Here is a 12,692-nt window from a genome sequence, read left to right on the forward strand (position 1 = left end):
GGAAAATAATAATTTGAATCAATGACATGACTTGAAACTTTCTTTGTGTAATATAGATGAAGTATTTTGGTCTTAAAGAATGTGCTAACAATAAACATAAAAAAATAACGGTTACTCACTGAGTTTGCAACTACCGTTGGTTCCCCAACTACCATTCCCAGCAAGAAGAAAGACCCTTAGTTGAACGAAGATCGCTCTTCACTTCATTTCAATGAACCTTCTTCTTCACTCCACACTCACTCTCTTCTCTCTCTCTCTCTCTCTCTCTCTCTCTCTCTCTCTCGCTCTCTCTACAATGGCGGAGCCTAATTTCACCACCGTCACTCCTCCTCCTCTCCCGTCGGTGGAAAGCGCGCCGCCGCCGCCGAGTAGCTCCCAAACTCGGTTGGTATCACGTGAGCCCCAGCACGTGAGGATTACTAGGGACGATACCTGCTCCTGCTTCGCCGTTGTCTTCAGCTTCTGGTTTTTCGGTAATAAGGCAATTCTTCCATGTCTTCTCGATTCGGTACTCTGTTCGTAGCTAACTTCTTTAGTTTAATCTTATTTTAACGATTACTTTTAATCTTGTAAATTGATAAATTTATTGTTTTTAAATGTTTAAAATCAATTTTAAAATTTCATGTTTACCACGATGTAAAAAATTATTAAATCGTAAATTTTAATAAGAATTATAACATTTAATACTAATATTATTATTATATTAAATTATGTGATATATTATGATTTTTAATAAAAAAAATTTGAGTGTTGTTAAGGGCATTGATTAATAAATTAATGGATAATTTTTTTTATTAAAAATCATGTAAAATATATTAAGGAGAACTATCTTATTTGGTGCAAAGAATGTATGTACAAATTTTGAAAAAATGACATGGTTTGTTATTATTGGTTTATTATTAAATTGAAAAATAGTAATAAACTGTGTTTATTTGAAAAAAATCATAGATAACATTTGTTGGTCAATTTTCGTATATTTTCATTTCATACCATTTATCATTTCTCCATTAAAAAAAATATAAAAATAAGTTAATTTTTTTTTATCAAAATACTTAAATTTTAAATTTCTTAACTAGTGCTATGGCAATAGTTAGCATTTTTCAAAAACTTGTGATACATGTTAGAATTTTTAGATTATTATTCAGATCGTTTTTTGAATGTGTTGAGGGGTATGCTGCATTATCTTATTTGTTTAGAATATTTAGGATTATGATTTCTGAATTGCATTGTTACAGTGTCGGTGACTCTTATATTGGGGGTTTATGGGTCCCTGATCGTCGAGCTTGGTCCAGAAACTTCTATTGTTTTCCAACCTAGTCCCCTGTTTGTCCAATTTGTGAAGGTTAGTTATCATTGCTACTTGCAAGCGGCATTAACAAATACTCAAGCTTAACTTTCACATAATAATAATGATTAAGCTGGCCTCATATATAATTAAGCTAAAATTTGAGCTTGAACGCATTCATTTATTAAAAATGTTTGATGAATTGAACTAATATAATTCACAATTATTACTACTTTCCTTATCTGATTTGGATTTGTAGTTGGTAAGTGTCTTTGTAATGTGTATTCTTTTGCATTAGGTAGAAAATTTAGAGGCAAAGTCAAGCCCAGGACCTATTCTTTATGGTACATATGGATATCCACCCCTTGATGTTGTTACCACTTGGGGAGTGACTCGTAATGTATCTCTTCCCTCTGGCTCGCATAAGGCAAGTATATGTACTTAATTACTCCTTTCCCTTATAAGTTATAACCCTCGCATGATTCCCAATTTGGATATTGCAAAAAAGTAAATAAATAAATGAAACAAACACATTGAATCCCATTTGTTATGCTAACACCCTTTTGTTATGCCTTCCCTAGGAATGGAAATATTATCTGAACAAAGGGTCTGAAGTAAATATTTCGTATCACGTGAGCTCTACGAGCTCTTTTGTTTTCCTTATAATTGCAGATGGTATGCTTTCTACCTGAGATTTTGGTGATTTCTCGTTTCAATTCTTGTGAATTTCTTTCTCATGGAACTATCTCTTAGAAATATAAAGTCATTTGGGCTTCATTGCCTAATAATATAGCTTTTGGGATATTTCGTTTTGGTTGGTGTCAAGTTATCAGAGTCTAGATGCGTGTTTGGTTTTCGTAGTTTAATTTTGACGCACATTTAAACATGTATGTTTAAGGTATTAAATGTTTATCTAGACACGGTATATGTAATTAAGCGTGTTTATATATAATGCGGAGTCAATTTTGTTGAAAGTGAATGTTTATCAGTATCGCTGGATGTGCCTAAATTTTGTGTCTCAAATATCTTAGCCATTCATTTTCTCTCGTACATGTGTTAACATTTCCTACTGGCTCTATAGATATAGCCTATGACATTTTCTATTGGAGTAGCATTTGATTTAAGAATATGAAATTTGTACGATGTACGGTATGTGTTACTTGTTGGGCAAGCCCATAAATATATTTAAGTGCTTTTTATTATTTGTTGTATAAATTAAAAATTATAAAATCAGAAATTAACCTATTAATCCTATATATTTAGGATATTTTATAATAAGTTTACAAATTAAGAAATAAAAAAAATCTGTCATTATTTATAATAAATAAAAAATCTTTTCATAAACAAAATATTGTACTATTTATTGTGAGAAAATGCAATAAAAAATACGAGTCATTCAATTAATTTTTTGAGACATGATATCAAGAACCTTTGAGAGGCAACAGAGTTCTTTCATTTTGGAGTTCCTGTCTTTTTTTTTTTTTTTTTTACCACTTGTGAATTCTTAGTTCCTTGGTTTCAGTACTTTGAGTTTTTTGGTAGCATATCTTGGAGTTTCTTTTTTTTTTTTTCTATGGCCACTAAGAATTTCTGTGTTCATTTTACTAAGAAAAACTATGCTACTTGAAAGTTTCAGTTTAAGATGTTAATAAAAAGAAAAGGAATGTGGGGTTATGTTGATAGATCTTCTCCTACACTCACATCAACAACTAAGTTAGTAGTATAGAACAAAGGATGCTCAAATTATCCTAATATGACTAATAATCTATGTTCATTTTTTACTACTAAGGAGATGTGAGATTATTTGAAGCGCATCTATAGTCAAGACACAACTGCCAAGCGCTTTCAATTGGAGCTAGACATTGCTAATTATAGTCAGGGCAATTCATCCATTTAGGATTATTATTTTGGTTTTCTAAACCTATGAGTTGAACACTCAGTCATTCTTCACGTTGATGTCCCAAAGGACTAGCTGACTACCATTCAAAAAGTCTATGAGATTAGTAAACGAGATCAATTCCTCATGAAACTTCGATCAAATTTTGAAGTTACTCGAGTTGCTCTGTTAAACAAGAACCTTGTTCCCTCTCTAGATGTGTGTGTTGGCAAGTTACTTCAAGAGGAATAACGTCTTATCACTCAAAGAGTCATGTCTCGCAATAGCCTTTCTTTTGATGCTATAACTATTGCCTATTCTGCTCAAGGAAAAGGAAAAAGCAGAGATATGTGGTAGGTTCAATGTTATTCTTGTAAGTAGTTTGGGCATATTGCTAAAAATTGCAATAAAAAATTCTATAACTATTGTAAGCCGCATAGTCATATCATTATAGAATGCCTAAAATGTCCAGGGCGACGCTCAATGTAAGCCATGTTGCAGTTGGATCTACATATCAAACCTCAACACTAACACTCTCTGTGGTTTCCATACTCTTTCTTTATCTCCAAAAATTATGTAGTAGATGGTGCTTTCATCCCTTTCCACTTTAGGCCTCTAGGGTAAGTCTAATCCCATCTCCTAAACTTGGTTTGTTGATTTTGTGGCCTCCAATCACATGATTGGTTCCCTTGAATATTTTCATAATTTTAACTCTTACAAAGGCACACACAACATTTAGATTGCCAATGGTAATACCCTTTCAATTGCTATTATTGGTGACGTCAATCCCTCTTTTCAGAATGTGTTTGTGTCCCTTGGAATTGTTTCAAATCTGATTTTGGTTGGTCAATTAGTGATAATAGTTGTGATGTGAATTTTTCTTGTGATGGTTGCCTTGTGAAGGATCAGGTCAGGGAAGGTGATTGAGAAGGGGCCTAAAGTGGGCAGATTATTTTCACTTCAATTATTCTTCCTAGTCTTATTTCTTTAGCATGTAATGGTGTCTCAAATAAATGTGAGCTCTGGCATAAAAAGTTGGGTCATTCAAATTCATTTGTTTTGTCTCATTTACTTAAAAATGATTTGTTGGGTAATAAAATTGTTGTTTTTGTTTCTTCCCTTGATTGTTCAGTATGTAAGCTTGTTAAAAACAAAATTCCTCCTTTTCCATCTAATGGTCATCACGTTGAAAATTGTTTTGATATTGTTCACAGTGATGTTTGGGGTATATCTCTTGTGATATCTCATGACAAGTACAAATATTTTGTGACATATATTAATGACTATAGCTGCTTCGCTTGGATATATTTTTTCTACTCTAAAGCTGATGTTTTCTCATCATTTACGAAATTTTTGGCATATGTTGAAAATCAGTTTAACACGGGCATTGAAACTTTGTGTACTGATTTGAGTGAAGAATATATTTCTAAGGAATTTCAAGAGTACATGCACTACAAAGGAATTCTTTCTCAGCGTTCTAGTCCATATACACCCCAACAAAATGGTGTTGCTAAATGAAAAAAAAAAATCAACACTTGCTTGATGTCACAAGAACATTACTTCTTGACAGTTTTGTTCCTCCTCATTTCAAGGTTGAAGTTTTGACCATTGCTGTCAATTTGATCAATAATCTTCCTTCTCATGTTCTAGACTTTGATTCTCCTTTCTTTCGTCTCTATAGTATATATCCTAGTTATGATAATCTTTACACTTTTGGTTATGTCTATTTTGTTCACTTACCCCCTATTGAGCGTCATAAACTTGAGACTCAATCTATTCAGTGCATTTATGGGTTATAGTATCACTCAAAAGGGGTTCTTATGTTATGATGTTACTACAAATTGCTTATGTATATCTAGGAATGTGATTTTTTTTTATGATTAATATTTTTTTTCCATTTCAAACACTTACCTCTAATATTTTTGCTACTCTTCTTAATTTTCCTGAAGTCTTTCATTCTATAAAACATTTTAAATTAGGACATGTCTATGCCAGATGTTAACCCCCTTTGCCCTTTTCCAATGTTGACCCGTCGCCTGAGCCTGAACCAGAAGGACAACGTAGGTCAATTGGCATTTCTTGTCCCTCGGGTAGGTATGGGTTTACACATACTTCTCTTACTACCACCTTATCTATCATATCTATACCTACTTGTTATTCATAGGCAATAAAGGATGTGTGTTGGGTAAAAGTCATGGAAGATGAGTTACAGGCACTTCAAAAAAATTATACTTGGGATATTGTTTCTTGTCCATATGATGTTAAATGCATTGGTTGCAAGTAGGTATATTCCATGAAGCATAATTCTGATGGTTCTCTTAATCGTTACAAGGCTCAGTTGGTTGCTTTAGATAACAAGCAAGAATATGGTGTGGATTATGATGAAACATTTGCACCTATGGTTAAAATTACCATCGTCAGAACTATTCTTGTCATAACTACCTCCAAATGGTTAGTCACTCCATCAAATGGATGTGAAGAATGCATTTATTTATGATGACTTGTCAAAAGATATTTATATGACCCCTTCCATAGGCTTATTTTCTTCTTCTACAAGTGTGTGCAAGCTTAAACGTTCACTATATGGCTTGTTTCAGGCTCCTCAGGCTTGGTATGAGAAGTTTTGCTCTACTTACCTTGGTTTCTCATTTCTTCAAAGCCAGTATGACTAATCCTTATTCATTCATAAAATCACAATTGGTATTATTTTTCTTCTTATTTATCTTGATGATATGATCATTACTGACTTTGATCATGAGTCCACACAGCAACTCAAGCAACAACTCCAAGCTTTTTTTTTTCAGATGAAGGATCTTGGCTACCTTCATTATTTTTTAGGCTTAGAGGTCCATTCTAATTCCACAGGTATTTTTCTTCATCAACACAAATATACTAAAGATTTAATTTCTATGGCTAGTCTTCAAACTAATGCTCTGGTGGACACTCCTTTGGAAGTCAATGTCAAATATCACCATGATGAGGGTGATCTCCTACCTAATTCTTTACTATATCACTAATTAGTAGGCAACCTTAATTATTTGATTATTACTCATCTTGACATCTCTTTGCATTATAACATGTTAGCCAATTTATTCACTCACCTTGTCATTTTTATTTGGTTGTTGTCTGATGTATCATTCATTACTTGAAGAGAAGTTCTTATCGGAGTTATTTTTCCCTACGGGTTCATCCCTCGAATTGCTTGGTTATAATGATTTGGATTGGGCAGGTTGCTCAAACACTCGACGATCCGTCACTGGTTGGTATATGTTCCTTGACCCCACACTCATTTCTTAATGAAAAGCAAAAAGCAAGCTCGAGTATTTAAGTCCTCCACCGAGTCTAAATATCGAGCCATGTCTACAACATGTTTTGAAATTATTTGGCTCCATAACCTTTTAGCTTATCTTGAATTTTCTCAACCCAATGCTACTCCTCTCTCTGTAACAACTTAAATTTAATTTCAATAAATAAGGAATTTCACAAATTTTTGAAATAATAAAACTTCTATTTTTAATCCAAGTTTCATCAAACATTTCAAATAAAGAAAAAGGGCTTACAAATTACATTAAATAGTTGCTACAGGAGTTAGTCCTTTAGCAGTTCTATCCACCTCTTCACTGAGTCCGGTGCTGATCGTCTTAATTACCTAAAAATGAATGTAAGGGTGAGTACTCTATACTACCCAAAGACACACAATCAACATAGAGTCTCACCTCCAGCACATTTCCAATACATTAAACAATTACAATTACAGGCAACATTTCACATCCATAAGTATAATTCATAAATTCATGCATACGCACGCCAGCCACACTCACTGTAACATTGTGATTACAGATTTACACCATGAATAGTCACCGGTTACCCCCGCCTCATGGATACCACATGGGCAGTCACGGGTCGCTCAACAAAGATAGTGGCCAGAAGTTTAGTAAGGAAGAGAGTGTGTGGCTCGTAGTGCACCCTTTCCACAGTCGCTGTCACCACCACTCCTTCTTCCCCAAGGTATTTCTACCGTCCTCATCTTCCACACTCCAGTGTATCGCTGAACCATTCACAACACATTACAACGGCGCTAACACTTCTATTCACACATATTCCATTCACACATGCAGTGATCATGCTTACACACAGCACACAACCCATATTGTATTCAAATACACGGCACTAGGCCCACATTCATTTCACATTACACGGCACATAACCAATATTCATTTATATTACACGGCCCTCGGGCCCACATTTGTTCACAATATTCATTCTATCGTGCAACATCTAACATACAATTCACATTCATCCATTTCGGGTAAACACACACAATATTCACATCTCACAGCACATGACCCTCATCATATTTCTCAATCAACTTTCATTCACTATACGTTTCTACCTTCGAACTCATCCACAACTCCATATTCAATCAATTACACATAAAAAGAGTAGGGTAAAGTCCCCCTTACTTCAGATCGAAGACCCACACGTTAAATCCACCAATAAGTGTTTCCCCTCACGGATTTCGTTCTAAACACATGGAGAAAATCCATGAAAATCCTAGAAATCACCAAAAATAGAGAAAAGAGAGGAAAAACGAAAACTCTAACCATTTAAAACTCACCTCCAAGCGTTCCCCACACAGATTCAACTTTCAATCTAGCTTTCGAACGGCTTTGGAGGCAATTTAATCGGTGGAAAAGGGTTTGGGAATGAGAGGATCCAAGGGACTTTGAAGGGAGAGGGAGAAATAACCTCGAATCCTAACCACCTTTAAATCTTTTTCTGGTCACGACACTCTTGCTACAACGAAAAACTCAGAGAAAATTGCCCTCTGATTTTTGCAGAATTTCGCTACAGCGAGACTGTACCCAGAAATGCGCCCCAAACTGTCGTTCTATCGCTACAGCGAGCGTCTTTCGCTACAACGAGAAGGCGACAGTTTTGATCCTTCCTCCCATGGCCCTCTCGCTGCAGTGAAGACAGCCTAGTATTACACTCTGCACTTAGGCACTTAGCCCATTTTCAACCCTATCCAGTCATGCATACACATATATATACACACGTCTACAACATACATATATATACACATATTCATACTCATTACATACAAAACACCATCATTACGCATTCAATGCAAATTTTCAACATCTATCTACACTTATACTCACATATACACACATTCAAATCTATATAAATAACAATAATTAATATTACAAAATTTAGGGTGTTACACTCTCTATTGACAATACCAGTGCAATTCAAATGGCTAATGATCTAGTTTTTCATGAGCGCATAAAATATATTGAAGTGGACTGTCATTCTATTCATGAAGCTTTCGATAATGGTGTCATCTCTCTTCCACACATCACCTCAACACTTCAGCTTGCAGATCTTTTTACCAAGATTGTCCCTCATCTTTGCCATAAATTTCTCGTACACAAATTAATGCTTCTTGACCAACTGCATCAATTTGAAAGGGAATATTAGACAAACAATTTGTTGGACTATTATTGCCTATAAATGTATTTAATTGCTTTCTATTATTTGTTGTACAAATTTGGAATGATAAAAAATAAGAAATTAGCCTATTAATTGTATATATTTAAGATTTTTAATATAGAGCCTACAAATTAGGAAATAGAATAAATATGTCATTATTTGTGGTAAATGAGAAATCTTCCCATAAACAGAGTATTATATTATTTATTGTGAGAAAATACAATCAGAAAGACAACGAGTCATTCAATGAATTTCTTGTGCATTACTAACATTTTAGTGTTTTCTATGATCTTCTTTGTTGTGGCATGTGTTGAATATGTTTTTGTTTTGTTGTTTTTGGATGTAGTTTGTTATTCCTAGAGTGAGTTCTCTTTTAGGATTTGTTAAGTTATTATTTAGTAAAGAATTACTTCAAACAAAATGAAAAAGAAAGCATTTGAAGATTTTTTATTTTTGGTTTCTTTTTCACATCATTTTCTTTTTCTTTGTTTTGCTGTAATGGCAATATTTACTTAGAGATTTTCCTTTTGAACCTTGTTGGCAGAAAATTTTTATTTAGCTGAGTTCATTTCATGCTATGACATCCTTTTTGTTACGAAAATGGTTCTTCTAAAGTGAGTCTGTTTGTAAAGTGTGAAAGTAAGAGATTAGTTACCTTTGAATTCTTATGGGTTAGTATTTTTTATATATTTTAAATTAAATCAATAACTCCTTACTTTTTACTTTACAAACAAACTCACTCTGGAGGAACCTTAACCTTTTGTTACAATCCTGCTGGGTCACTTTTGGAAAATTCTCTAATTTTCAAGAGACGCTATCTTATTGAACAAAAACAAACCCAAAAGTTTAATAAGCAGGACTTGTTCTCCATTCCTCCCAACATGTAAGCTATGACAGCCTCATAACATCCGTAATGAAGCGGCTCTTAAATTATGTTTAGAAAATTGCTCTACTACACACTTCTATGCATGCCTTAATATATTTACTGAACAAGTTATTTCGATACCCTTTTTTACAGGGTTGGACAGCCTCACTCAGTGGCTAGAGAACCCAACATATCCTAATATAACTCTGTCATGGAACATGATCCATGGTAAGACAAGTGAAAAACAAGATTTGTCTTCATGTTAATCCTATACTGATGTTGCGTTGTTTCTTTGTAGGAATTGGTATTATTTCACAGGAAATATTCTGGTCATCGAGCTATTATGTGGCAGTGGGTAATTTGGATGAGGAGGTGGAGGTATATCTTAAATCCTTTACCATACTTGCTCATGTTGTTGGCATAATTAATTAGATTCTCCCAGAACGATTGAAAGCGAAAGCCTTCGTAGACATTGGGGCCATGATGTGTTATTTTTCCTACGAAGATCTTCAAATAATTTTTTTTTTTGTTAAAATATATCTTGAAATAAGTAAAATTGGTATTAATTTATAGGATCTCATATTCAACAAAGGGGCAAAGAAAAATATAACAGTAAGCAAACTGTATGAGATTTATGGGATTCAACTATTGTGGACATCAAAGCAACAATATTCTAGTCTCATGTATTAGTCTTCTATGTCCTTAATTTGCTTGATTGACCAGAAAAGAAACAAATATCTTGCAAAACTTAAAATAGAGAAGCCAAACAAAGAACAAATTAGGTTAGTGTTTTACTCATCGTATCACAAGGATATCAATTATTAAGCCTTATTTTCTCATTTTCTTTTTTTAATGTACTTTTAGCACATTCATTTTTTTTCAATTGCAAAAATCGTCAGACCTTTCTGTTTTTAAAAAGGCCTTGCATTCTTTGTTAACCAGTCATTTTTAATTACTTTCCTTTTTTTTTTCTTGTTGAATAGGTGGAATTAAACCTCAGTGTAAAGGCCTTTTTGCATAATACAACGAACGCATACTACAAATGTTCTCTGACTAGTAGTCCATGCAGTTTGAATATTTTTTTTCCAGATGGAAATGCAGCTGTGCTAGTTTCTCCAGGTCCACAACAGGCAAGATTATTATCATGTACTTGCTTCAAATGAAATATTAAAGGGGACATAAAATTATTAATGCTACAACTTAGATTGGTTTATCTCCGACGTTGGAAGCTTCAAAATCTTGTGCCTTCTCTCCTTCAAAGAAAAAAACAGATTCCCTATTCCTTGGGCCCTTTGATATGCATATTCTTTATGTTTCAGTTCCGTTGCTTTTAATTATGCCTACTTTTCTTTGGTTCAGAACGCATCCAATGAGTGGTCTGTCAAAGTGTCCTATGGACCAAGATGGGTGACCTATATTTTTGGCATAGGTAGATTCTTTATGTAGTCAGCCTTTTACTTACCCTATCAATTTTAAATGGTTTTATATGCTACTATTTCTGATACTTCTGCCTACAGCTGGAATGACTTTGCTTATGTTATGGGCCTTCAACCACTTGAACACGCTGCAGTGTGCCCAAGAAGATAGAGTGGGAGTTACAATTGAGGAAATAGCACCTCAAAGAGCCCCTTTGCTTTCTCGTAAAGATGATGATCTCTCAAGTTGGGGTTCATCATATGATTCATTGCCACAGGATGAGGAGGATCTTGAATTTCTCCCAGGAGGTTCCATTGATGGGAAGTTTTCAGGTAATGGTGAAACCAGTAATAATACCCGGCGTCTTTGTGGAATTTGCTTTGATGCTCCAAGGGACTGCTTCTTCCTTCCATGTGGGCACTGTGTCGCTTGTTTTGCATGTGGAACTAGGTAATTCATTCACAACTAACACTCCAAATGCCTAGACCAAGAATAGATTCATATATATACATAGTCAGTTAAATTCATTAACACTAACAAATAAATGTAAAATTTAAATACTTTTATTTTTAATATCTTTTTAAATTGATTAATTCAATTTTTAAATTATCTTATATCATTTTTATGATCACATACATCAAATTTCATATCATATAAACATTTATAGATATCTAGAATTTAATATTTTAAAAACACATTTATTTCGTAAAATAAAGTAACATAATGAAACACTTAGTAGTTCTGTTATTGTTTGAAATTTTGTCAAATTATTTTACTTAACTTTATATTTTATAAAAGTTATTAAATAATATAAACGTTTAAATTTAACATTGGTAAAACGTATTTGAATGATCTATAAGCACACTCCTCTAGTAATTTTTCCCTGATATTTTCTTAGTATTTCTCATCAATATAACAACTAGCACGTGTCCAAGAATTCCCACATCAGAAGAAGGATTGAACATGCATAATTTCTTGGGAATTTGGCTCCCATTTATTTAAAATGGTTTCTGACAAGCAAATAAAGTTATGTTGATTCACTTTGCTAGTCCTTCTATTAACAATCTTAATTATATAGATTGCATTTCTGGTTGCATTCATCTTAATACATTTGAGGATGTTTTTTCTCGTGTGGTGATGTATGTAGGATAGTCGAGGCAGCTGGTACCTGCCCTGTTTGTCGAAGGAAAATGAAGAAGGTGAGAATGATTTTTACTGTCTGATCAGTGCACCACCCAGTGTCAGAGCCTCCATGAATAACCATCAGAGTCATAGATTACATTTTATGTACTCAATACACATTATTTTCCTGCCAACCATTAACAATGATCAAGCTAATGGTGCCTGCTGGTAAGGATCTAATTGGCCATTGCAACAAAACCTGAAGGGAAGGGTATAATGTAAATTGGAAAAACCTCAGGAGTTTTTACCGTAGGATACAATTTAATTGGTGCATGAGTGAATGTCTAGATACGCACATACGGCATAGCAATTGTATTGCTAATGTCTGTCATGCACTTCTTGCTTTTATTTTCTTTTTTCCCAGGACATAACAACCAAAGCTAAAAAGCTGGTGTAGATATTGTCATAGGATAATCATATGCAGCAAAAGATAAATCCCCTTGCTTGTCTCTCCATGAATTGTTTATCTCATCGCCAGTTTCCATCAGCACTGTCATATGATCCATTTATGATGTTGATCAGAACACCATTAGTAGTTTGGATCCAACCTAACTAAGCCTAATAATGATAAC

The 12,692-nt window shown here is 33.9% G+C and overlaps 1 protein-coding gene across 1 annotated transcript; it reads left to right on the top strand.

Moving 5' to 3' along the window:
* Positions 1-295: 295 nt before the first annotated feature.
* LOC113862437 lies at positions 296-12,298 on the top strand. Its single transcript, XM_027495525.1, has 10 exons — positions 296-473; positions 1,236-1,342; positions 1,584-1,712; positions 1,867-1,960; positions 9,676-9,750; positions 9,821-9,900; positions 10,506-10,653; positions 10,880-10,951; positions 11,040-11,388; positions 12,086-12,298. The coding sequence occupies exons 1-10, from the start codon at positions 296-298 to the stop codon at positions 12,159-12,161; spliced, it is 1,308 nt and encodes a 435-aa protein (XP_027351326.1). The 3' UTR covers positions 12,162-12,298.
* Positions 12,299-12,692: the final 394 nt, after the last annotated feature.

The sequence above is a fragment of the Abrus precatorius genome, unplaced genomic scaffold (genome assembly GCF_003935025.1).
Source record: "Abrus precatorius isolate BTA unplaced genomic scaffold, Abrus_2018 Scaffold3, whole genome shotgun sequence".
NCBI classification, from domain to species: Eukaryota; Viridiplantae; Streptophyta; class Magnoliopsida; order Fabales; family Fabaceae; genus Abrus; species Abrus precatorius.

Coding starts and splice junctions, on each gene's coding strand:
- LOC113862437 (XM_027495525.1), top strand. CDS start 296: ATGGCGGAGCCTAATTTCACCACCGTCACTCCTCCTCCTCTCCCGTCG. Junction 10,654..10,879: donor TTCTCCAGGTCCACAACAGG/CAAGATTATTAT, acceptor TTTCTTTGGTTC/AGAACGCATCCAATGAGTGG. Junction 10,952..11,039: donor GACCTATATTTTTGGCATAG/GTAGATTCTTTA, acceptor TTCTGCCTACAG/CTGGAATGACTTTGCTTATG.